Source organism: Antedon mediterranea, chromosome 1 (assembly GCF_964355755.1).
Source record: "Antedon mediterranea chromosome 1, ecAntMedi1.1, whole genome shotgun sequence".
Classification (NCBI taxonomy): domain Eukaryota; kingdom Metazoa; phylum Echinodermata; class Crinoidea; order Comatulida; family Antedonidae; genus Antedon; species Antedon mediterranea.
The window spans coordinates 13,722,667-13,749,244 of NC_092670.1; the positions used below are offsets into that span (position 1 = coordinate 13,722,667).

At 33.7% G+C, this 26,578-nt stretch overlaps 1 protein-coding gene across 1 annotated transcript in view; it reads left to right on the forward strand.

The window, feature by feature from the left end:
- Positions 1–463: 463 nt before the first annotated feature.
- The window catches only part of LOC140057445 (secretin receptor-like), an 82,291-nt gene continuing 56,176 nt past the window's right edge, over positions 464–26,578 (forward strand). The window contains exons 1-2 of the mRNA XM_072103112.1: positions 464–498; positions 21,384–21,765. Coding sequence (XP_071959213.1) covers positions 21,703–21,765 — 63 coding nt within the window. The 5' untranslated portion in view covers positions 464–498; positions 21,384–21,702. The remainder of the gene's footprint in view (positions 499–21,383; positions 21,766–26,578) is intronic.

Below are 26,578 nucleotides of genomic sequence, written 5' to 3' on the forward strand. Positions count from 1 at the left end.
AACAAGCGCGTCGCGGGCATTTACCGTGTGTTCATAATCCAAGAATTTCGCGATCCAAATTAATTTACTATATACACGCCAGAACACAATCTACTTGCAAACATTTAGTTATATTTCAATTATTTATATTTTATGTTGCCATGTGCTGACGTGACCTGGCATATCGTTTGTATTTTATGTTTCTATTTTTACCTTTTCAATTACTTACTCTAAACGTTTTAAAATATGTTTCTATGTTTAATAGTCTCCTAACATAGTCACATTTGAACTACAACCTGAATATGTACAGTATATCACTTCATTATAACAAACGGTGACAGTAGTTTCAGCTGAACATCCTTTTTCCCAGGGTCAACTTCCGTTTATGTGACTGTATTGTCCATTGGTTTAGATCCATTGTTGATTCAACAACCAGTTATACAACTTACACGTATACCTCTAAAACCGTTTTATTATGAGATGATTTTATTTGTGATTACGGTACTTTAAATTATACATGTAAGTATGCTTGTTTTTCATATTTTGTTATTTTCTCCTTGGCAGCACCATCAATTTAAACCTGGGCATCGAGTGAGTGAGTGGCCGAGCGGTTAAGATAGTGGAATCGTAATTACCTAGCCATAACATCGGCAGGTGTTCGAGGCTCACGCACTCCATGGTTCTGGTGGTAGAACGAGTCTTCTCGGATAAGGACTATAAACCGTAGGTCCAGTGTACACATCTAGCTCGTGTGCACTTTAAAGAACCTAGTACATCTTTCGAGACGAGTAGGGGGTTACCCCGGTGTATTAGTAGGCCTACATCACAGCCACTGATCACCAACTGGGCCCTCTGGGAGACCAGTCATTGACTGAAGAGGTTACCCAGTAGCCTATAAATATATATTTCAATCATCGCCAATATCGATGGTACCAATCTCATTCTCTTATCAAATTGGTCCAAATCGTCATCACTATCATTATCAGCAATATCATCATCAGCAGTGATTGCATAACTACCGTATCTATTTTACCATAATTACCGTTGCTCACTTTGCTCACAATTTGATGCTTACTTTCGAAAATTTCAGGGCACTTTAGAAATAAATGGAAATCAAACAATTCGGTAATTTGACCCTTGATATTATAACACAATGCTAATTTTAGAATGAATTCTTTGTCGACATCTGCCAGATAGTACAAATAGAGTAAATCTGTGTATACGTCCTTGCGAAGTGTTTTGAAGTCCATTGAATTGGTAATGAAACAAAAATAGGCTAGGCGTATTATTCCGGCAAAGCAACGGCACAATTGACATAGCTACACCAACAAAAATCAAAATGTGTTTGTTAAAAAAAATAAATAAATAAATGGTTGGTCATTTTCGCGAGATAATTTAACGCTATACTGCAGCTGTCGAAAATCAAAAGCCTCAGCTTATATACGCATACGTATTCATGTTGCCATCTTCCAAATCTCTCTCTACGCATGCGTAAAAGCTGACGCTTTTGATCTGCGCGAACAAATTCGCCTAGTGGAAAATCGTCTCCAAAACGGTGTTCGCGGGCCGCTTAATATAGAATATTTTAGCGATTACAATATTTAAGTGGAATTGTTAATTTGTTCACAGATGTTATGTACTGTTGCCGCTTTCACAATACACTATATACCATAGTTGTAATGTTTGTAACATGTTTAAGAACACTTACGCTGAATTTAAAATAAATGTAGAACCTGATAAGAACACTAACTAAGACTTTACTAAAGAATTTACTTAGAATTAAGTGTCACAACTTTTCTAGATTTACCGAAATGACCCAAGCGTCAAAATGTTTATACTTGTGTAGTATAATACGATAATTGTCTTGCTATAATAGTTGTGTTAGAAGTTATCACTCATCACCCATTTGGCTTACGCTGTTGTTTTCATTGAAACTCGAAACTACACTATAATTTTATTAATATTTGATATTCTATTATCAGCTGTAAAATATGAGGAAACGAAAGTAATTAATATCAGCAAGAAAACAGTTGAACTTTGCTGGAGCCGGGTTAATTTGATTACCGCTCGTTAGCAATGAAATTATCGTCGAAACTTTCCTCCATTATAAGACATATGGCAATCATTGTAACAAGTTTGTTTAATACTATTTTTAGATATTTTGTCAAAAATTAAAACTATAAACAGCCTTGAAATGCATATATCAAGTACAGAACGACTTCCTTAATTGTGGGAAGCCTCTCATTTGCTTAGTTTGGCATGGTTATCATGGAAATCCTTTAGTTCCTACTCCGTGAGGGTGTGTGGTGCAGTGTTGGACTACTGATCGTTTAAATGCGTTTGGAATTCAACTTTCGCTGCATTGCTTGTATCCTTAGGCAAGATACTTTACTTACGTTTGACTCTGTCCACCAAGGTGTATAATGGGTACCCAGTTACATCAAGACACAACTTTGCACTGATTACTAATAAAAATTAACAAATTACTGGGGTAATAATGTTCAGCGCCTAGAGGTTTCATAACATTAGGCGCTATATAAATCCAGGATATTATTATTATTATGCCTACGTCTTGAGGTTCAATGGATAGAGCTTGCGGCCGTATTCACCATTCACGCTTAAGCTAAGGGAAACACACTAAGTGCATAAAGTTTAAAGGAAATTCCGAAATATTTATTTTGTTAAGCGAATTACTATAGTTAAGGAAAATATCTCACTTAAGTGTGATTAGTGAATACTTCGATTGGTTCCCACAGCGCACGGACGTAAGCGCAACGCGAGTAATTTGACCAATCACGACGCGATGATGGATTGGTTAACTCACTTGCGTTGGACCCACGTCATTGGAAACCGTACAATGGGTTAAGCTTGATTTTCACTATATGATGCAACACAAAATTATCCTAACTACAAACACAACCATAACAAATAATCTAAGTCTATGCTACCATCATTGTGTCTTCATCATATTATTCTTTTGAAGACAACATCACTATTATGTTGGTAGTGATGCCCACTTGACAATAACATACGAGTTCTGCATTTTTTGTTTACTTAAATTGCGCCCTAATGAGAATATGTGCCAAACCAAATCTTTCAAGAGCAAGATTCTGACACGCTTCAGGCCACGAAACATCAATGAGATACTTTTTTGAAGCTGGAATTTGACTTTGAAACAGCTTCTTTTGATTAAAAAAAGAAAGCGTCATATGGCACTTAAGGCTTTGAAAATGTCCTGAGATGTTCTTTACTCGAGCACGGATGTGAAGTTATTAAAAACCGTCCTGAGATGTATTCATATCGCAATTATAAAAAAATATTTGCTGAAATAGTTTGTGGAAGTTTCTTAATAGAGCAAGAGCAAAAACAGGTTCAAAGAGGCAGCTTATGAAACCTCTTCTAATACTCAATTTGTATGCAGAAATATAACGTTGTGCATAATGCCCTCGGACTAAGATATTGATCTTTACATCTTAGTAATGATATGATGAATACACCTAACAAGTTAAAGTTGTTTAACATAACATATACTGAATTATTTAGCAAAAACGCGTCGAATGAAATAATCTCTTCTTCTTAAATTGCAACATATTGAACAGTTTTCGAGAGGTTTCGGGCAAAAACGGGATGTTACAACCCCTGAAAGAGAGATTTTGACGAGGCAGACAAGAATTTTCTTCAGCCGGTAGGAATTGCATGTGTGATACATGGTTTATACACAAAAAAAGTTGTGTTTTAGTTGTTGATTAAGTATAATGTTGTCTCATTAAAAGAATATTATACTTTTTTTTTTACAGTTATATGTTAACAGGTTCTGCACTTACCGCAGCAGTGAGCTGTAGTTTGTAAATGTTTGCAAATATACTATCGTAAATCTTCACAAGTTCACGAGCCACAAAAAATAACCATTCCCCGACGCTACTTTATGAGAATTCACCACGTTTACACTCTAATAATGTAAATTATAAATACATCTAATTGTAAATTACACATGTACATGTTACGTCTAATTGAATGTAATGAAAGCGAACATATTATTATATTGTTAAGAGTTGTTGTTTCGTTCTATGTTGAGTGTACCAACTGGAGAATATGGAATAGAATTGTTGTAACATTATAATATTGTAATGATTTATGATTGTATAGTTTATACAATGCTACATGACAATCTCCTTATATAATTCATTTACTGAGAAATTTGCACTTTCACTTGGAAGTGTTCGAAATAATTACAATAAATGGCACATTCGTAATATATCGCCTCATATACGGTCGTTTAAACTGAGACAGTAAGCTCTTAATTGTTTAAATTCTACTAATTGCTGTGGCTTTCGCCCTTTCCGTTTGATTACACGATCATGCTGTAAATTGATTACAGTAAATTATATCCCAGTTTAACGTTTCTGTAAGACAAATTGGTCTTGTCAATCTATGTATTGTAATATGGCTGGTTTGATTTCACTAAGACTCATGTCCCAAAAACGGTACAGTACCTGTTTTACATCGAAAAGCAAGGTTTCCAAACACCTTAGTGTACTCATGATTTGTATACATTGTTGCCCGTTTTGGTTGTTGTTTTTTTTTCTATTTTTTTTATCTTGTTGAGAACCAATTTGTGTTTGTTTTTTTCTTGTTGCCACAGCTGGTGGCGCTTTGTGTTTTTGGAAATGAAATAAAGAAAAAAATACTTTGGTGCACACTATACACAATTCCGAATTTTTCGTAGGCGATATGATGCAAGGGTACATGGTCACATTTTAAAATTGGTGTTGGACTGGAATGGAATTGTTGGAACATTTATAAAAATGACCAACGGCTCAGAGTTCCATTCAAAGGACGAGCCAATACAGGTAATGTAGCTTTCCTAAACCGATGTAGAAAATACAAGATACACAGGCAAAAAAGATGAGATTGCATTGACTCAGATGATATTGAATCCATCCACCATGAAAATTAATATGAAGTGTCAACTTCAGACGCTAATATTAGATTTAATCTATATGAAAATGTTCTACGTATATTTATAAAGATTTAGTTGTATAGTATTTCATGATTGATTGAGTATTTGACCAAAATACAACAAATGGATAAAGTTGTAATTCAATTAAGATAACTATTGATAAAAACAAAATATATACATGTCAGAAATATCGAGAAATTGTTTTACAAAAGAACGAACGATCGGTTTGTTGAGGACGCACAGCGTGACAACGAAGCCCTCTTGTCGGAAAGTCATTATTTTTTTCTTAATGAGGCAGTTTCGTTGCTTAATTTAGGATCGAAAAGCACCAACTAAGCCTGACGTCACGCTGATGAGATAAATATTCCAAAAAAAAATTGTGTATACATTAATGTGCTGTAATAAATATGGGAATGAAAATGTATACATTACATTTGATCTCTTTTGCTGCCTACGGGATAATACAAATAGACATTAATACCACCCTTAATAAGTCAGTGCATTATCACTATCATTGTGTATTAATGTATTCAAAAGAAAACATTAAATGAGAAAAAGGGCTAGACATTTAGTTTCAATGGCGACCTATATAAGCCTCTTAAAATATCAATGGCGGATGAATACACATTACGTAAATCTAAAGATTTAAATTGTGTAAAATTCCATTAAATAACATAATTATTATCAGAATGTAACATGATTTAAATTATATTCTGAACTGAAAAAAGTAAGCATATTGTTAAGAGATTAAGCTTAAACTAGTCAGGGAAAACAACAACAAAATAAATAAAAACAACAGTGAAGTACGTACTGTACATTCAATAATTAATGTTGATGAAACTGACGCATCTTTCATACGCGGGTGTTCAAAAACTGATACGGGTTTTGAGCATGCGCGTTTTAAACGTTGACCTACGTTGATTAAACTAACATGGCCTTCGTAGCCGCGTGATTAAGTGTTGATAAAACTCGATACGGAGTTTGTTTATGCGCGTTCAGACGTTGATAAACGACTTTCAGACAGGGCGTATTATATTAGTATGTTTGTGCGCCAACTTTGTATCGATATTCGTGTTTCATGATTTTTTTTATTTCGTTAAATGAAAGCATTTTGCACATTCTTTTTTAGTAACCTTTCAAGAAAACGAGACATGCGCCTGCGACGATGTAGCTATTGTGCATGTTCACTTATATATGCGCGTGCGCAAAACTATTTTGACAGCAAATTAAAGGAAGAAGTATGGAAGAAATAAATATGGAGGGCAGAAGCATGGAAGGCATAAGTATAAAAGACGGAAACATTAAAAATAAGTACAGGAGACAGAAATATGGAGTATAGACGTATAAAGATAGAAGTATTGGAAGACAGAATTGTATAGAAGTATGGAACGCAGAAGATGTCATAGAAGTAGACATAGAGGTATAGAAGGCTGAATTATGGATGACAGAAGTATGAAGAACAGAAGTAGATATAGTAGTGTATGGAGATAGAAGTATGGACGACAGAAAATGGCGAACAGAAGTAGATATAGAAGTATGGAAGGCAAAAGTATAGATGACACAAGTATGAAGAACAGAAATAGATATAAAAGTATGCGAAGTATGGAAGGAAGAAGTATGGATGAAAGACGTATGGGGAACAGAAGTATAGAGATAAAAGTTTGGATGACGTCAGACACATGGAGAACAGATGCATAGAGATAGATGGATGACATTGAGAACAGAAGTATATAGAAGTATGGATGACATGGAGAACAGAAGTATTATACCGTAGAAGTGTTGATTACAGACGTATGGAGAACAGGAGTATAACGATAGAAGTACTGAAGACAGGGGTGGTATGTATAATGTTAAGGAAGGCATATCAACAGTATGAAGGTCATTAAGTATGAGATCAGAAGTAAAGAAAAACAAATGTACGGGCGGGAACAAAAGTATGGATTACACATGTATGGAAAACACAATTATTGCAGCCATATCATTTCAATCGATTTACATATTGACTAAACAGTTTTTTAACGAATATAGTTAAAACTATATTCGTTTCTAGTAAAATGATAGAGATTATCGAAATAGAATAATCATTTCAACCACATATGATGTTTTACGTATTTGAATAATTACAAATAAAACATTTTGATCAAGTTTTAGTGTGTAAATCAATGGGTTAACAACTTGTGGCAGTGTTACATTGATAATTTGATTTTCTTTGATCTTTCGGTTGTTTTTATCAATGTTATTACCTAGGGATATATTAGTAAAGCATTCAATAACATAACAACGTGTATTTAATCACGTTTCAAGCTAAGTTATGGAAAAATAAGCGCTATCGAAACTCATACGTTAATTTAATTTTATATTTAAGGCAAATATAATTTTGTAGTAGTAATGTTTTTTGTATTTTGTGCGCGCGTCAACCTCCTGTTCAACAATATATGATGCTTAGATGAAAACAATATTAATGTGTCGGTTACATAAGTAATAAGTTTAAAAAAAGAAGTAATAGATATGAAGGTTTAAGATAAAAGTGAAATAAGGTTTTTTGGCAAATTAAAGAATATAACCGTTGTTGAAATTTCCTTAAAAAGTTAAAAACTCAGAAAGATAATTACGGTTATTGAAGATATTTGTCATGAAATTAAGACGTTCTGTTAGCATAACATGCAAGATACGATCGATGCGTGAAAGGTGAATATCGATGAATTGTGTTATTCTTTTTACTAAGGTCTGATTCCTTGAGTGATCTTTGAAATTAAAAGAAAACAATTAACCTCACTGATGATATTACATTTTACAAACACGTCACTTTAAGAACGCAATTATTCAATCACTTCTAACTTTCTAGTAGACCAAAATGTACACAACATCAGTTGTTGTTCCAATGCACATTAACTATAAAATGAAAACATTGTATACCGTAAAGTAAAGCATGGATATATCGTACAATTTTAGTAAATGTTACTAATTAAGTAGACCTACAGTAGTACAGCTACTTTAAACAATTTTTTTTTTATTATGACGACATAATCCCAATAATTACTTTGCTTCTTCCTTGTCTTCTACTTATTTTTTCTTCATGTTTGTATTCCTTTTCTTTGCGTTTTCTTCTCTTTCTGTTCTGTTTTTGTTTTCTTTCTTCTTCTATCTGCCTCCTTGTTTCTTCTTTTTCTTACCTTCTTTTTCTTACTTTTTTCCTACTTCTGTTCTTCTTTGAATTTTTTTAAATCTTTTTTTTCTGTTTCTTATTATTTTTAAACAAGCACAATAATCTAACATCTGACGAATTGTTATGTGTTTAAATGAATTAAATGATATTTTTCTTTTTAATTCTGCTCGGCTGTTGTTTTTTTTTTAAATTAACTGAATGAAAATGTGTGTAAGTAAAAGTTGATTTCTAAATACTAATGCATCGTTTATGTCTAGTTTGAAATGTAATTTACTTTTGTGGTTTTACTACGTAATTAGTTTATCTGCTCTTAAAAATACACTCAAGACAAACGGGGAAGAATGCATTCAATTACTGATGCTATGCTTTTTAATAAATTAATACATAATTGCCATACTCGCGGCTCGTTCAAGAACATGGGGAATACATTCTTAAAACAAGGCAAAAATTAACTCAAAACTTCTTAAATCGTATTTACTCGAATGAACAACGGGCGTTTTTAGGGGAAATTTATGAATGCGCGGGAGGCGTTTCATTACACATAATTATTACTGAAGAATCAGAAATTGAACAAATGTAGCTTTATTTATTGCACTGCGGGTGATATGTTTGTTGAAAACAGTCGAGCTCATGCCTCATGGGCGTCGCTTTCGATGCCCGGCATGTAGAACAAACCGGAAAAGGAATTCGTTTTTGCCAGTGGCTATTCGACTCTTAAATTCTTGAACCTTGACTTGACCTTTTTTCTATTTTGTTCTGTGTATTGTGATATTTTGTATATTTTGTAAGATCATTTTAATCCAGACCTTTTTATTTGAATTGCCCCGTGTGGGATGATTACAGAATTTTGAATTGAATTGAATAGACTGCGCATGGCTAGTAGATTTATGTCAAATGCTCTATCAATAGACTAAATTGATTTATATTTTATTTTAATTTCTCCTCAATTAGTTATTATAGGCCTACTTTGATACATTTAATTTACAAAAAAATAATCAGACTGTACAGGTAATTAGTTATAGCTAATTATCATTTTGCACCGGTGCATCTAAGCGTAACGTGAGAAAACAGCATTCACACACCATAGGCTAACACACACACTTGATTATGTATTTCTTCGTCGACTGTATCGTTTAAGTTATGTTTTGTTAACATTTTTAATGGCATGATAATAACTACAGTGGTATATGATTATGACAGATAATGATAATAATTTTGTTGCGCAGCTGTTACATCTACCGGCATGCGATTGCTACTTTGATGTAATAGTTGCTAACATTAACAGTGGCGTTGCTATATTGGCTAGTCTAAGTGTTATTGAGGTAATTATCTGAAGAAACCGACAGAAAATGAACTCATCACAAGTCGCGGTACTCAGAATACAGTTCCAACGTCCACTTTGCCTTGTTATACAATTCAAATCAACCATCATCATGGGTACCCCAGATGTGTATATATGAAATATATAAACAAAGTGCATCCACGATATATCGTTACAAGTACGTCATATTTTATGTGAATTCTTCATCGTGAAATGTGTTCTATTTCTATACATCATTGTTCCTTCTTGCATGTGATAGTTCACTATAAATGTAATAATTAACACAGATAACCATGATTGAATGTATGTCTATTTGTATGCTCTGATGCACAACAAATTGCCGTATCCGGAATGATGTTGGCTGTTGGAAGAAATGATTTATGGAAAAGAAAGTGTGGTTTCCACATAAGCGCGTAGCGATAAAGGCCGCCGGTGCACATTGATAATGTACACGCGGCAAGCTTCACATCACGAGTCGCGCGAAGCTTGAAACAGTTGCCCAATGAGCAACTCAATCGAATTCACACGCGCTAAGCCTTCGTGAGCTGCGAATTCAGCGCATTGAAGTTAAACATATATTGAGACACCAACACGTCTTATCCGACGTTATGTCCCCACTGAAATGATCCGTCGCGGAAAAAATAGGTTCAGTTTGACGTTTGAGGCGTGGCGCTTCACGTGTAAATTGTTCACTGGCTTTTTTCTAAGATAGATAAACATATCATCTGAAACAACATTTTAGGTAGGACTATACGTTGACATACCGGAAACACTGTTTTCCCTAGGATTAAGGAAAGATCAACCACCATAGCGATGCTTCATCGGTTGATCTTTGTATAATACTCTTATTTACCAAAATGACTTGTGTATACCACCTACTTATTCGAATATTGGTTGCTCAAGCTGGACATAATATCGACGTAGACCAACCAAACCATAACAACACCGCGGTGCACCGGTTTATGAATGTAGAGAGAAACAGCATCATGATTGAAGTACATTATTGCGAATATTATTGAGATTCAACGTTGATGCCGTCAACAAATTAGTAAAACTTCGTGTAATCAGAAGAAATTTAACTTCATTTAATACATGTATCGGTACTTACATCGCTTTCAGTTTTTGTAATTAACAAGATTTGTCGATAATTGGCAATTAATGTAGTACAACTTCATAAAAAAGCCAGCTAACTTAAATTCTTACCGGTACGGTATTCGCGGCTTACCGTTTACCAATGCCTACTGTTATTTACAAATAGTCAATGAACTAACATAGAGAACTTGATGCCTGCGATTGCAAATTTATCAGAAGTTGGTGGGAGATAATGTTCGCACTTTAAACTTGGATTCCACTATAGAACGCTACGCAACGACGTATCGACGCAAAGTGCTGTATTGCGTAATCACAAGTGGGAACCGACAACGCAATAGTGCTACAAACATCGCAGGTTTCATGCAGGCGGAGACAAAGACAATGAGTGGAAGGGCATTTTCTTACGTTGCGTAGATTACGTTACGTTGCTAGTGAGAACCAAGCTTTAGCCTTTTATAACCAAAATAAAATATATGACATGTTTCTAATTATCACTTCATTGTTGATAATAGACAATAATGTAAGCGCATCTTAAAATGGTAAAATCATCGCTGCGTGCATCTTTTCTGTAAAGCTTGGTTCCCACCTGCGACGCAATGTAACGCAACCTGCGCAACGGAAGAAAATGCCCATCCAATAATTGCGCTTTCCCCCGCCTGCGTGAAATCAAACTTGAGATTTTTGCAGCACTGTTGCGTCGTCGGCCCCCACTTGTGATTACACAATACATCATTTTGCGTCAATATGTTACTGCGTTGCGTTCTAGTGGGAACCACGCTTTACATTAGGGCGATCCGATCCCTCTCATCCTCCGGTTCTTGGAAGTCTTGGATTGGTCTAATCCATGCAATATGTTTTTGCGTTTTGACACGAACAAAACATATAGTTATGTGTTTATTAGATTATTATTATTATTAGACGTGTGTCTTCCTTCGTGGTACCATCCCTCAAGATGTCATAAAAACATGTTAATGTATATAAAGCATGTGGACTGTAATGTCTCTAAAACAAACAGTTTCTTTAGAAACATAAGCCTGTTTTCGTTAGTTATTTTTGTAATGGTGAGTTTGAGACACTTTGACCAATATAACACTTGCAACTAAATCAAATATAACATCGGATATACAAAGCAGGCCAATGTTTATTCAAAGCCACCGAGCACCACCGAGTGTTCGTCATCTATCGTAATCCACCGCAGTAATTGCAGTTTTGATCCTCATTTATACGTGTGTATAAGCTTCTACTTTAGTCAATCTACATTAATAAGGCTCCAGATTTTCTAGTCTCATCTTTAAATATTTGCTTTTGAAAATCTTAATTGCTAATTGTAACCAATGATTGTGAACATTTAATTTCTATATTGTGTACAATTGCTGTATATTCTGGTACGTTAATCTAATCTAAAACATTATAGCCGTTTGCATATATTATAGCCGCTTATACAGTAAAACTAAACAGTACCCGATTTATAAAAAATAAAACGCACAACAAACATACATTATTATAACTTCAGATCGTAGAGAGGATCTGATGTAAGCAAGTAGTATTGCATTAACTTACACAGATATGTATACAATACAGTTTTGTTATATCAATACAATGAGTAAACAAGCTAGAATTTAATCACAAGAAAATAGGCCAACACATAATTATCCCGGTAGTATGCAATAACATTGGATACCGAGATTGTGTAAGGTTTGTTATAGGTTTATTACGTAACCTTGTTATTAATTAATCACATGTAAAGAAGAGTTGCACAGCGTCATTATAACTAATTTCGATTTATTCATGCAATATTCACACTTTACAATAGAAAAATAGATAAAATTAAAAGTAAGGCCAACTTTCACTCTTTATTTCATGTATTAGTTCGTCTTATCATTATCAGTTGTTGCATGTTCGTGTTTAAAATGTATCATTATGGATTAGAACGCATTAAGAGCACGCTTCCTTTCAAATCCTAATTTTCAAATGTAGGCCGTTTCATTTCACAGATTTGCCATCGTGTAAGGCTGCAAACCATAAGACATACCAATATTTTAGTAACGAATGGAAATGATTATTTTTCTCGATCTGTCATGCCTTGCGTTTAATGGATGAATACGTATAATGTTCATACTAATTCACACGTAGTACTGTAATTAAATACAAATACGTATACGGTACCTAAATAATCAAGGTTACACGTAATGCAGTTACATTGTGTCCAATCAAAATGTAGAATACAATATGTAGACCTACGTTACATACATATAGCAGTACTGATTTTTAAATTTGAATTAAAAAACCAACTTCATCCTAGTTATTTATATTACGTTGTAATATTATTATACAAATAATTTAATAAATGGTACAAATAATTGAATTATGGGATTATGTCTACTATTTTATATATATTATGTTTAACTAAGATAAATACTTTGGCACATATGGCGAAAAGCCTCGAAATAACTTATAACGTTGAACCAAAGCCTATCATACAATTGTTCTCCGCGTCCAATTGTTAGGACTTGATCTAGGCCTATAGACGGCGAACACTGCAGGTTGATCGAGCGTGATCCGCCGTGCCTGTTTTCCTCACTCACGGCTGGGTGCAAAAATAGAACGCGCAAAACTAATTTATTGCAGTGGTGCAATACTCGATTTATATAACGACACATCGGGTGTGCAACATCACGTTTATTTTTATACCATGTGACCCAATATCGTCTAATAAAATCACAAGAATTTACTTAGTCGGTATATTACGTCATAAGCAGCATGCATCTTCGCGCCTTGCTGCCCTCTATATATTAACATTCTGCTGAACTTCGCAATGTTTATGTGAATCACCAAGTGTCCATTCATTCATCTACCAGAACATTATGTTGTTTCTTAAGCGGTTTAATTTATTATGTCGTGTACATTATTTAGCTTATGCAAGTCAATAAATGATGCATTCATAAATCTCAAGTATTATTATTATAATAGTTCACGTCTGGGTGGTGAGCTATTGTTAGAATCCTCCATCCACAAGTCACATGTAATTGAGTAGGCCTAGCATTGGCTGTGTTATAGGGTTCGCAATAAATTAAACATGTGTATATATAGTGTTTGTACTTCCTTTATCTTATCACAGAGAATATAATGTTGACATATACATATGTTATATTCCCATAATGGTATTATACAAACACTATTAATATAACTGTTGTCAATATTACACTTAATATCGACTGATGGATTGTTGGATTTGTTACTCTATTGTATTTCAATTGTGTTGACAATGATAAATTGATAATATTATAGTTTAGATAAATGTACATTACTGCTTCATTGTATTCCGGGTTAAGGGAGATAAGAAAGACTGTTGCTAACACTTATTGTAAAATATAAACATTAATAAGCCTTATGAAACTTTTAAACAGCAGTGAAACAGGTGGTCCTTTAAAAACAAAAATAATGCTGCTACAGGAATTTTAAAGCTGCTTAGCTTTCACATCCATCCCTTGGGTGAATATTGCGAGCGTTGAGCGCGCTTTCGAGAGCACAAATTCAGTCGTTCATTCTCACTGTTGATTGGTCAATTGAAACAAAATCGTACGATTTTAGCAATAAACAAAATGGCTTCTTGATCCATAGAACCGAATTCGGAGTCCGAATCATGTACGAATTATTGGAATCAAATTTGGTGTGAACGATCCTATTCGGATTTACCACTGATCCCCTTTCAGTGATTCAGTGAGCTGCTGACCACCAATAACATGCGGAAGCTCGATGATCCACACGTGATTGGTAAAACCAGGGAACAGTTAAATTACAATTTAACTCTTCCCTGGTAAAACGTGGTTCCCACTAGCGACGTAACATAACGCAACCTGCGCAACGGAAGAAAATGCCCTTCCGATAATTATGTTTGCCCCCGCCTGCGTGAAATCAAACCTGCGATGTTTGCAGCATTATTGCGCCGTCGGTAGCACGTTGCGTCAATACGTCGTTGCGTTGCGTCCTAGTGAGGACTACGCTTAACGGTGCGCTTACGACTTCCAATGGGAACCAAAAGATACTCAGTGGTTCGATATTGCGCTGAGCAGCAGCAGTAACATATACCAAATGTTAAAGGTCAGTTCCCACTGGGACGCAAAGCAAGGGCGTAGATGCAACGCACGCGAGCTGTAACCAATGATTAACGACAGTTTGAATAACTCGCTTTGTGATTGGTCAAATCACACCTACGTTGCTCTTACGTACGCGTTGCTTCCTAGTGAGAACCAAGCTTAATATGTTATTAATAATATTCTGTCAGATAATAATAATGTTCTTTTAATCTATACATAATATTGTTCAAAAGTTTATAGATTGCCTTCGTCAAGATGAATGAGAAATGTATGAGTACATTCTGCTGTTTATGTTGTGAAAGAGGACATAACACGTAGCTACAAATCAATTTTACTGGGGGACATCTAAGTACCTTAACATTATACAGGCACCACATGTGATACATGTGAAAGTGAGAGAAAGTGTGTTTAAAAAATAAAATAAAAATGTTTTAGTATATTAATTTTTTAGAAAGGTAGCCCTAATTTATTTACATAGCTATTTATATTTCAATGTTTAGGGACTGAACTTGATTAGTTTTAACTATTTTTAGCCCTTCCCTTGATATAATTATTATTTGTATGTTAAAATGTTTATAATTGATATTTATGGGTAAATAAAGAATGAAAAAAGAAACTGTATTACGTAAGTTGCCTGAATGATACAGGCAAGTTACGTAATTATTGTACAGCAAATTAGGTGAATCAATCTCTTATTATTACATTCGTTTAGGACGAATTAGCAAACAATTAGGACATCTAAATACACGTTTGGAACAACCTGTTTGGGATATTGATTTATTGGTCATGAGTGGCAGGCGTAATGTTTGATGCATTTTACTATTAACCAGGGAAGAGTTAGGCCTACACCCTGATTAAAACAAACATGTCACTTAACGTTAAGCTCCGACTACTTTAGAAATATAATAACAAAACAATATTGACCTTACTTGTTGAGCAAGGAGATTTTCAATGTATGGACTTTTCAGGTTATCTGTTGTCATGCTATGGCGCATCAAGTAGTCATTTCCTCCGAAATAATATATCAATTCTAATGTAATATGTATTGCTATTTTAAAGATTACATTTTAAAAAAATACAATTTTTCGAATAAATAATATAAACTTGGCGCACCATAGATAACAGGTGGTAGCATTGATTGGTATTTAGAATTATATAATGCACGTCACGTGCGTTATAGAACATGTGACACAGTTATGAATAATGATTTTTCAGTAAAAACATCTTACTCCCGTAAGTTGGAGTACATAGATCGATGAGACAGTCGCCATCCTTTGGTAAATGTATGCATGCGGGTTAAAGGCGTTAAGTCATAAATGCAAAACTAAACACAAAGTTCAGCTTTTATTATACTACATATATTCTATCATTTCAGATGTCTCAAAGGTGAATTATTATCCAAATGATAATTGATACATTACGTCACAGGTTAGGGCCTGTGCCGCTACAGAAAGTAGAGCACGTAATGTACACTCTTATATACTATTTATCGATACATTTCATTTAGAACACAGATTAGATGGTAGCTTATGTGTTGATACGATCCATGCGTGTGATTGCTACCTATTTCAGAACATTATTTCCAAATTACGGACATTATCAACGAATACATAAGAGGTGTTAACCTGATTTGTATGACCAAAACATCATTAGATGAAGTTGTAAGTATGTCAAGACATGTGAAACATCACGGTTACGACATTTCAATATCAATATTACGAAATTAAGCAATACTATCGTATTAAAAACAGATGATTATTTCCTAACAACTCACAATGACTCGATGATGCTGCTGCAGTGCTAGCTGGCTAATGCAAAAACTATGACATGCTCACAAAGCCCGTGTGAAAGATCACTATTTACCCTGGTAATTTCCTGCCCATTAAAGGTCCATTAAAGGTAGCTATAACTTGTACACGGAACCAACTTGCCATTGCAATAACCACTGTTAGAAATCGTGTAACACAACGGATAAAGTATGTTTCACTGATCCATTATACATCGCGCGAACAATAATGCGGTAGGCTTAGGACTCCTAGTTATAATTCATTTACACCGACTCTGTGGCTGTCAGCAGACTCTATGTGGAAGACTGTTGCCAGTCAACCAGATACCTATCCAACTAATAGGAACCTAATGACAGAGATATCGTGTATTAAAAGTACTTTTACAGTTAGAGGTATCTGGTAGACTGGCAACAGTCTTTCACATAGAGTCTGCTGGCAGCCACAGAGTCGGTGTAAATGAATTATCACAGAATCGGGTGTCGTTTAAATAAAAGGGACTTTTCAGGTGGCCATTCATTAGAAAGAGTGTTCTTAAATTAGTATGTTGACCTTTAATCCTTTGCAGTTCAACCATCTTTTATATGATTAATGTATAGTATACTTCCACAAATGAGAAATGAATGTAAGTTATGGTGAATTAAAGATAGAAAATCCATACACTTTATCACTCGTTAACCTGTCTTATAATTGTTTAAACAGAACATAAATTATATTTCCATTATTCAGAACGAACCTGTTTTTGTTGAACATATGCCATTTTTATTCACACATTTCATATTCGTTCGATGGGCGTATAAACTCTGGACTACGTTACGGTACGTTTTTCGATCACACGTCACGTACTTTTTGTACGTTCTATATTCTCTATGTACGTCACTACATTTGTCACGATGTTTAGTATCCGGCAATTGGACCTGAATCCGAAACGGAATAAATGCGTACATAAACAAATATGATTACATATTAATACCTTGGTTCTTTGGCGCAAAAAGTACTAGCCAGGCTAGTAGGTTCGAATCCTCCCCCCCCCCCCACAACCCTAATCCACACTCATCTCAAGAATTGTTTAGAATTTCATCGGGCCAATTATGCATAATTATTTTGATTGTAGATTATAGTAATACCCAGGATAACACCACCGTGCTTACTATGTATATGCTATTCTTCCGGCGATGTTTACGGGGCTGATCTACTATTCTAACTCCTCTTCTAAACTTATTGAACATAATCTTAATAATGCTCTAATTCATCTCTCTACCTGGCTAAAATCTAACAGACTAACACTCAATATCTCAAAAACTAAATCTATGTTCATTGGCTCTTCTCAAAAACTTAAATCTAACTCTATCACCCTTACTCTTAATGATTCTCCAATTCAATCTGTTACTTCTCATAAACACCTTGGAATCATAATTGACAATACTCTAACCTGGAAATCTCACATATCTTCCCTCTGTAAAAAACTCAATTCTATTATCTACTTACTCAAACGTACCTCTAAATTTACAAACAAATCTTCTCTTCATCTTCTGTACAATTCACTTTTCCTTTCTAGACTTGACTACTGCTGCTCTGTCTGGGGTTCTAAACCTTCTTCTACCACTAAACTTAAAAAAAATCCAGAATAAAGCTATCCGTCTACTACTCGATCTATCTCCCACTACACATCTCTCTCTTCATCACTTTTCCAGTGCTAAGACTCTCCCCTTCCATGAACGATACCTCTTTCAGCTTGCATGTCTATCTTTAAAAGCTCTACATCACTCTGCTCCTCTTACTATCTGTCAGCTTTTAACTAAAGTAACTTCCAACGGCCGTATGAACACTAGGCAAATTACTAAAGGAGATCTTCTTATCCCTCGTCCTTACCTTTAAATCTTTAAACTTGCTTTTAGTTTCAATGCTCCTTCTTTCTTTAATTCTCTACCTTTAAGCATTCGTAACTCTTAAAATTTCTCCTCCTTTAAATCTCTTTGTAAAAAACACCTGTTTCTCTCTCTCTGATTTTATTTCTTTTTTTCCTTCTTTCATTGTTGGCTTTCTGTATATTTATATATATATAGAATTAACAAAGATATAAAAAATAAATATATAGATATATATATATTTATTTTTTATATCTTTGTTAATTTTGTGTTTTTATAGTTTATTTTGTATTTACTGTTTGTTAGAGGGTCCCTAATGATCAGCTGATGCTGGATGGACCACCCTCTTAAAATATTGTTGAAATAAAAATAAAATAAATAACAATGCGCGTGGGATTGAGATGACGTATCGACAGATTAATATAACACAACGATGCATCAAGTTAAAAATACAAAATGATAAATCAACACTTTAAAAAAGATTACAAAAAGCGTACTATAAAAACCCTATTCTTTCTACATTAAGGTTTTATAGATATTATAATAAATCATACTAGACTCATTAATTATGTAGATGATAATAGCTTTATCAATTATATATGAGTCTAAAGACTTTAATAATTAATCAATTTATGTATAGTTAATAGATATGTTTGTTAAACTAAAGCTCGGTTTCCACTTGGACGCGACAGTTGAAATGGTCCATCGCGTCGTGATATTGTCAAATTATTCTGCGGTGCGGTTACGTCCTTGCGTTGTAAACGCCTGTAGAACCGAACCGGTCCAACTCAAGTAATTTGACCATCCCAATACGAATCGTCCATATTGTCGTTTCTTAATGTAATTTAATTACGTCGTACGTACGTCGCAACGATGCGTCAACAAGCTTTCATAATCCAAAATATTATGTTGATTATAATGTTCATTAAGGTATCCACGGTAGAATGATTGTCTTTCCAGTTAAATTTCTAATTGAAACGTTTGTATTTTTCTGAGTTGACCTATATTTAGTATTCTTTATGAAAGTATTTATATCTCTAATGACCAACCTCAATGATGCACTAAGTTTGGATTTTTTTGTTGCATTAAAGTCCAGATTTACGATCTATAAAAATACCCAAAATGGTTTTTTATAAGCAAAAGACTTTTCATTACAATGATGAAATCCATGATTGTAATTCTTTGATAGAATGTAGGTCTGGAGTCACGCTAACGCTGTAATTACAACAAACAGGCTTATGATCCAATAATAAATTATCTAAACTTTCTAATTAATTTCATGTAAATGAGAATTATTTACCCACCTCTTATTATTTATTTAGGCCTATAACGTTTTGGATAAAAAATGCTGTTTATGTATTTTCGTAAAAATATTAGAAATTAAAAATAGTATTTAATTCATTATCACAGTAACAAAACAATATAGATAATAGTACAATAAATAAAATATCTCTTAAAACTGGTTCCAAGACTCGCCTTTGCCTTTCGGTACAGGAACTTAAAAACATGACTTTAGTTCATTGAAGATTTAGTTTAATGTATTTGTCAGTTCTAGTCCGTATGCCTTTTTTTCTTTACCCAATCAAAGCAAAGGTGTGTACAAAAGGGTAATCAATGATTTGGTGCTTAAAAGTACGTGCGTGTTGCGTGTATGTAGGTAATTGCGTTCCGAAAAATGTTTCAAACGGCAGGCGATGGCCCGTATATGTCATTTTTCACGTTTATATATTATTTATTCTGTAATTTTATATATCATACATAATAAAATGAACTAAATTATAAATGAACAAAGGCATGCATAGTTCAGACTTGCCACACGTCACTGGTTATGGTTTCTTTTATGTAGCGCAATTAGATGGCGATTCCCAGGCTATGTTAGTTATGACACGCAATGGCTGCCAACGTTGTTCTATCATTTATGAATTATAAGCCCGTCTAGAACAAACTGCTTTCATTGTCTTGCATACCATCATGTCTAGGTCATGTCGAGGTGGGGAGCGACACACGTACGCCCACTCCTCCTTACATTCGAACCTGGTCAATATCCACCTGACATGATAATAGGCATATTCATTTACGTATTCTGTAAAACGTCATTGGTGAACACATTCTTTATCTTATCCGCTAACCAGTATACACAGAGAGTTTAACATTTGAACCTGGTCAATATCCACCTGACATGATAATAGGCATATTTATTTACGTATTCTATAAAACGTCATTGGTGTTTAGATTCTTTATCTTATCCGCTAACCAGTCTAAACCTGGTCAATATCCACCTGACATGATAATAGGCATATTCATTTACGTATTCTATAAAACGTCATTGGTGATCACATTCTTTATCTTATCCGCTAACCAGTCTAAGCCTGGTCAATATCCACCTGACATGATAATAGGAATATTGATTTACGTATTCTGTAAAACGTCATTGGTTAACGACGTGATCATACGCTAACTAACCTGGGTTGGTACAATGCATTACGGTAGGCATGTTCTACACTTATTTTACGTTTTTTGTAAATCGTTTTGGTGAATAATATCTTGATAATATCTTACGCTTACTATCTAAACGGGTTACGTGCTTGTACAAATTGTACTAGCCCTGATTACATGATATGTAATACAACACGGTAAAGCCGTGTCGTATTTCGTATACCAAATACGACTAGCGCATGCGCTGTATTGTTTTTATTCTATCTTGTCATTGGAACGAAACTAAGTCAATATTATTAAAGATTTTACGTAGCACAGTCCCATTTAAAAAAATCAATTTCAAATCACACGTTGATGATGTGACTGTAATCACACAAAAATGATGCATTCCTATTCTGTCAGATTATTGAACAACATTGTATATCTGTGAGAAATAATGACGAGTTCACACGCTGAATGGTATTTGTACCGTATCTTGCCTATATGTGTTGAATAAGTTAAATCAATAATACAGCAATATTGAATAAAACGCGTGTGAAATCTATAACAAATAAGAATTAATGTTAGGCCTATATTGATTATTTGTTTGCCCGTGTTGGGCTAGCCTTGATGATTGTGCCACTGTAGGCCTTTACAAACAACAAGAAAACACACTAATATGATTTTTTTTCTTAATGCAGCCGACCGCAAAAATGCTCAATTATCCAGGCTGTAAATGTGGATTGGACAGAATAGATTCTATTCAGTGTTAATTTCAAGCAGTCGATTACAATACTGTGATAGAATGTTCACCGGACTTGGAAATCATCTCAGCGTTTGACACACGTCGAGTGATCAGCCGACGAACTAAAATACTAGGTCATTACGAAAATAACAGAAACGCGGGAGCAGTGAGGTATAATATAAGGAAGTGTGTTAAGCGCGTATCAGTCAGCAGATATTATACTATTACGTAAGTATTGCGTAAGTGGATCTTCAGGCATTTTTAATTTGAGAAACATGGAGAATTTGAAAAGTATAATTGTAACTGTTATCCTGATGGCATACCTGACCAACATACAGGTGAGTTGTTTTTTGTTTTATTTTACTAATAATTACGTATAAGTAAACATCGGTGATTGGATTTGTAGGCCTATAATAGAAAATGTAGCGAAAAACAATGGAAACAAATGAAATTTTTTTGCACCGTATTTTAATTTCTCCTTGAAGTTTAAAATCGCTCTTTTCCGTGGAAAGATATGTCTACACTATCAAACTTGATGTGACAAAAAAACATGTGGTGTGACCATGGACATGATGATGTCATATCACTACCATATTTGGGCATATCACTACTATTATTTTGGCCACATCCACACAAGTTTGAGTGTAGACAGAGCTTACGGCATATTTTGTTGTATTCAGTAAAATACAAAATTTATCGTTGACGAATCATATAATAAATACAATAATTATAAAATAAAAGTAAAATATTACTCTATTTTCCGTAGTGTAATGTTGTAATTGTGCCGATATCTCCTCCCGGAGAGGAGATAGGCTTATGCCTGTGTATCGTATCATACTTGTTCGTACCGATCCAATTTGTTCATGTCCCGGTTCATGTACTATTTTGAAAATATAGCAAAACATACGTGTGCAAACGATTATTTTTTAATAATGAAGTCACTCTTCTCCATGCTATATCTTAATTAATTATTGTTCAGATCATGAATATCAAAACATTCGGTAGTACATCATTAGTATAACATCAGTAGGCCCAATTTATCATAACAATTACCAATAAAAATCCGCAATCCCTGATTATTATAACATTTAATTATTATTATAATTATATATGACGGTAATAATTTTTGGGGAAATTGGTCAGTTCATAGTAGTGTTCTGTTTTATCACTCAACGCTGTGCTGTATCTGAGTTCGTTTTATTTAGTAAGCGCCTTCATGCCCAACCAACTGTAGGATAGATTGATCGCCTGTTTTGAAACAATAATCATTGTACTTAATGACAATGGTTCTTTTTTATGTGTTTGCATCGATTTCGGTTCGATTATGAATTGTTAAAAACACTTTGACAAAACAAATTTTGAATGGGCCAAATTGAAGTTTTAATAAAAAAAACATTCACGTTTGCTTTCCAACAAGGGAAAGTATCATTTTCTTGAATACATTTGGAATGTGGAATTTATAAATCAACCCTCTCTCGAGTGTAGCTGTCTGAAGTCACTCGCACTTTACTCGAGCTTGTTATTATGATTTCTTAAAATAATTTTGTTTTAAACAATGCGTATGACCAAATCACCGGAGACCCAAGAATCGGCGGACGAGAGTATTGTGAATTGTTTAAAAAGAAACATTGGTACAAAATACGATTGACATTTTAAGCCAGTCCCTTGTGCATGCTTCAATAAATGTGATAAAACTCGGCTTTCTTACAAGACTACCACTAGTACATGATTTATTGCCGTACAGGTTCACATTCAGAAATATAAGAATAATTCATGAATTTTGAAGTAAATTAGTTTTGTTTTATTTGGAAATTGATGTTATTTTTTTCATTGGTTTTTAATTAAATAGTAGGGTATTCGTTCATGGTCGAGCATCAATCTCCGACAATCATGTGATCTACTGTTGATTGGATACGCTTGCTCGACCATACCTATTTTATCAATAATTATATTGTTTTTTCCCCTACAAATGGAACTAGTAGACCGAAGCTTAAGACAAATAACATTACAATATCAGTCTGTTGTCTTCTGGCAAATTTATTGAATACATTTTTTGTAGTAGCAAAATTATTATTTCCCCCTTATTCATTATTTACTTCTTATTCATTATTTACTTTTATTGTGAAATTATGTAAAATGCTAAAGGATGATGGGCCATGCTTGTTGGTTGAATGCTCAGTATGTCTGTTGCCGTACTAGTAAAAGTTATGATAGGATTTAATGAATATGTATTAATCTGCGTAAAGTAGAGCTATGTATTTATAATCTCTTGGTCCCATTAGAGTCATAATATATTATGGATGGATTCCATTGAGTAACCAATAATCCGCAGTACATAGTTCTTAGATAATCTAGCGTAATTTCTTTGCTTACACAATTATTAATACCAGTAGTACCCATTTTATCTTCTTGATGATGTATCATGTTTGTAATTATATTAGCTAAAGATAAATAGATTATTTCTCAATCAATGTTGTTCTCGTTTGAACATGTTATTATAGATAACGCAGTATTAATCAGATTAACGCGCCTCATTCTGCACGGTTTTTAGTAAACACCTCCCTCATAAGCTCTATCTACACTATCAAACTTTATGTGACAACACAAATGTAATGTGCCCATATGTGAACATGATGTCGTCACTACCATGTGTTTTTACATAGCACTACCATGCTGGACACGATGTGGTCATATCACTACACAATTTGGGAACATCACATTTTTATTTCGTCAAACTAGTTTGATAAGTGTACTTACAGATTTCTTTTTCGCAAGTTTCTTCTTCAACTTAATTGGAATAAGCATCCGTTCACACGTCATTTGTTTATCTCTAACGCTTTCCTCATCACACTGAATCAGTTTTGAGGATTATGAAAGAATTATAAAACGATCGTCAAGCTTCCAATATCCCCTTATTGTAATCTTTATACATTAAAGGAAACTATATATAAATAAAGGAAAGTAGGTAAGTATCTTATTTATTTCTAAATTTGTATTACGTCACAGTTCGTGATGTGCGACCTTGATATTGAATATTTTATAAACCATCCCATTAAACATTTGCTTGAATAAAATAATACATATAAATAACTAAGCAAAACTTGTTTTGGTTAAAATACATTCTTATGGAAATTGAATCAATAAGGATGTATTCTGATTAAAAATCCGTTCTTTTTCTTTCTCGTATACCGTAATCGATAAATATTCTAGATTGTGATCGTAGGCCTATCTGCAAGTTTCTTTATCAGTGTAATCGAATTATTTATTATCGTTCGATATTTAACAAAAATGATGATATATTTGCTTTATGAGATTTCCCGGGTTGGAGACCAAGATGACTCTCGTTGTCAACGGAATGAATCACATTATTATGATACACAGCTGATTCTCGAACTGTCACTAGACATGTGTCTATCGCAAGTCATTGAAATACAAATATATGTGCATTGCCAAGTATATATATTTGTTGTATACAAAATCAGTATAATTTATTTTTATTTATTTTAGTATCGGCCTATAATGTAAACTATTAATATAAAACAGTAATAGTCCCAATCATAAACCTAAATTATAGATTGATAAAAATAATTTTAGGAGTTCGTTCGTTCGTTCGATGATTTGTTAATGCCATAACGTCAATGAACTACTGTTTGCACTTTTTCATCTAACAAGTCAATCCACATAAAGTACAATGCGTTGAAGTACAAATTATCATACAGTGACATATGATAATAAATATAATATGTAATGTTTTCTTGCTGTTTAAATGTATTTGTTTAAGTTTACAATGAAAACGTGATTGCTATATTAACAATAGTTTAATTCAAACACACTGAATAAACAATTACATTTAATTGACCCAGCAGTTCAATTTACGGAATAATTATGCATGTACTGTAATACAAGCATGATGGTTGGTTAATGATGGTTGTATTATAATAAAAAAAAACTTTCTGACGGAATTATTCGATGGTGGGGGTGAGGGAGGGCGTATTGGGCGTGGAGTTTATTTAGATTTAAAACAGTAATATTTAAACTTTGCTCATTTAGCATCAGTGTGCACATAATTGAACATTTGTCACGAATGCAAAACACGTGTCTATGTTGTTTGAGTGCCTACCGTAATATCAATCGAAGAAACACAATTTTATTAGAAACAGACATTTTAATTATTACATTCGTATGTGTATGCACGAACATACATGCTATCCATTGGGATGTATCTGTTCATATTCATTTGACGTGCAATTTGTTATAATAAAGGATTTTCACAATACATTCATTATGCAAACAATGTTTACCCATGAGAACATGTAGTTGACTATACTACTAAAGCAAGTCACGTAGGCCTACCGTACCGTATTATTATACCTGATTTTTAATTCATACACATGTATATAGGCACATATTATGTACTGATATGGAATAACACATTATAGGTAGTGGATTGAGATTATTTAAACATTTTCGCATTCTATTACATTCTGTTATAATTTGTTTTTTATCGGATTTTTATTTTAATATTAGTCGATGAAAAGCTTGTGACGTCTTTTTGAAACTTCTCCAAATCAAATTTATTATCATTTTGGAACAATTTGATAAATGATGACGAAAGAGAAACATAGCGAGTCATGATTTCTCTATACATAATCAACGTTTAACGGGTCTGGAATTCCAGGTACAGAAATAATAAATGTGAATATACACGCGAGTATCCCGCATGTTATGTTGTCATTTTCCACTTTATTGCACTTATTTTGATAAATTATTACGGTAGGGAATGTAGATATGCCAATATTTTTTTTATGAGTGAAGTTTTGATTTAGGCGTTACTAATTGTCATATGTCAGGATAATGGAGGTCAACATAATTAAGTAATTTCTTTTCACAATGTATTATTATATTATAGAGGGCGCTCCAAATTGCAGCGCTTGAAAAAAGGTTGTAGCCACATGGACAATCAAGCCGTTTAATCCATTTGAAAAAACAATTCAACTTAAAAATCAGAGCAAGGAATTCATAAATATCTAAAGGATTTATGGCTCAATTGGAAGTGTGCAAACTGTATATAAAGTATTTTAAACGTACACTAGATAACGACGTACGATTTGCATTCATTAACGTTGAAGCATAATGTGCTATATAGATTTC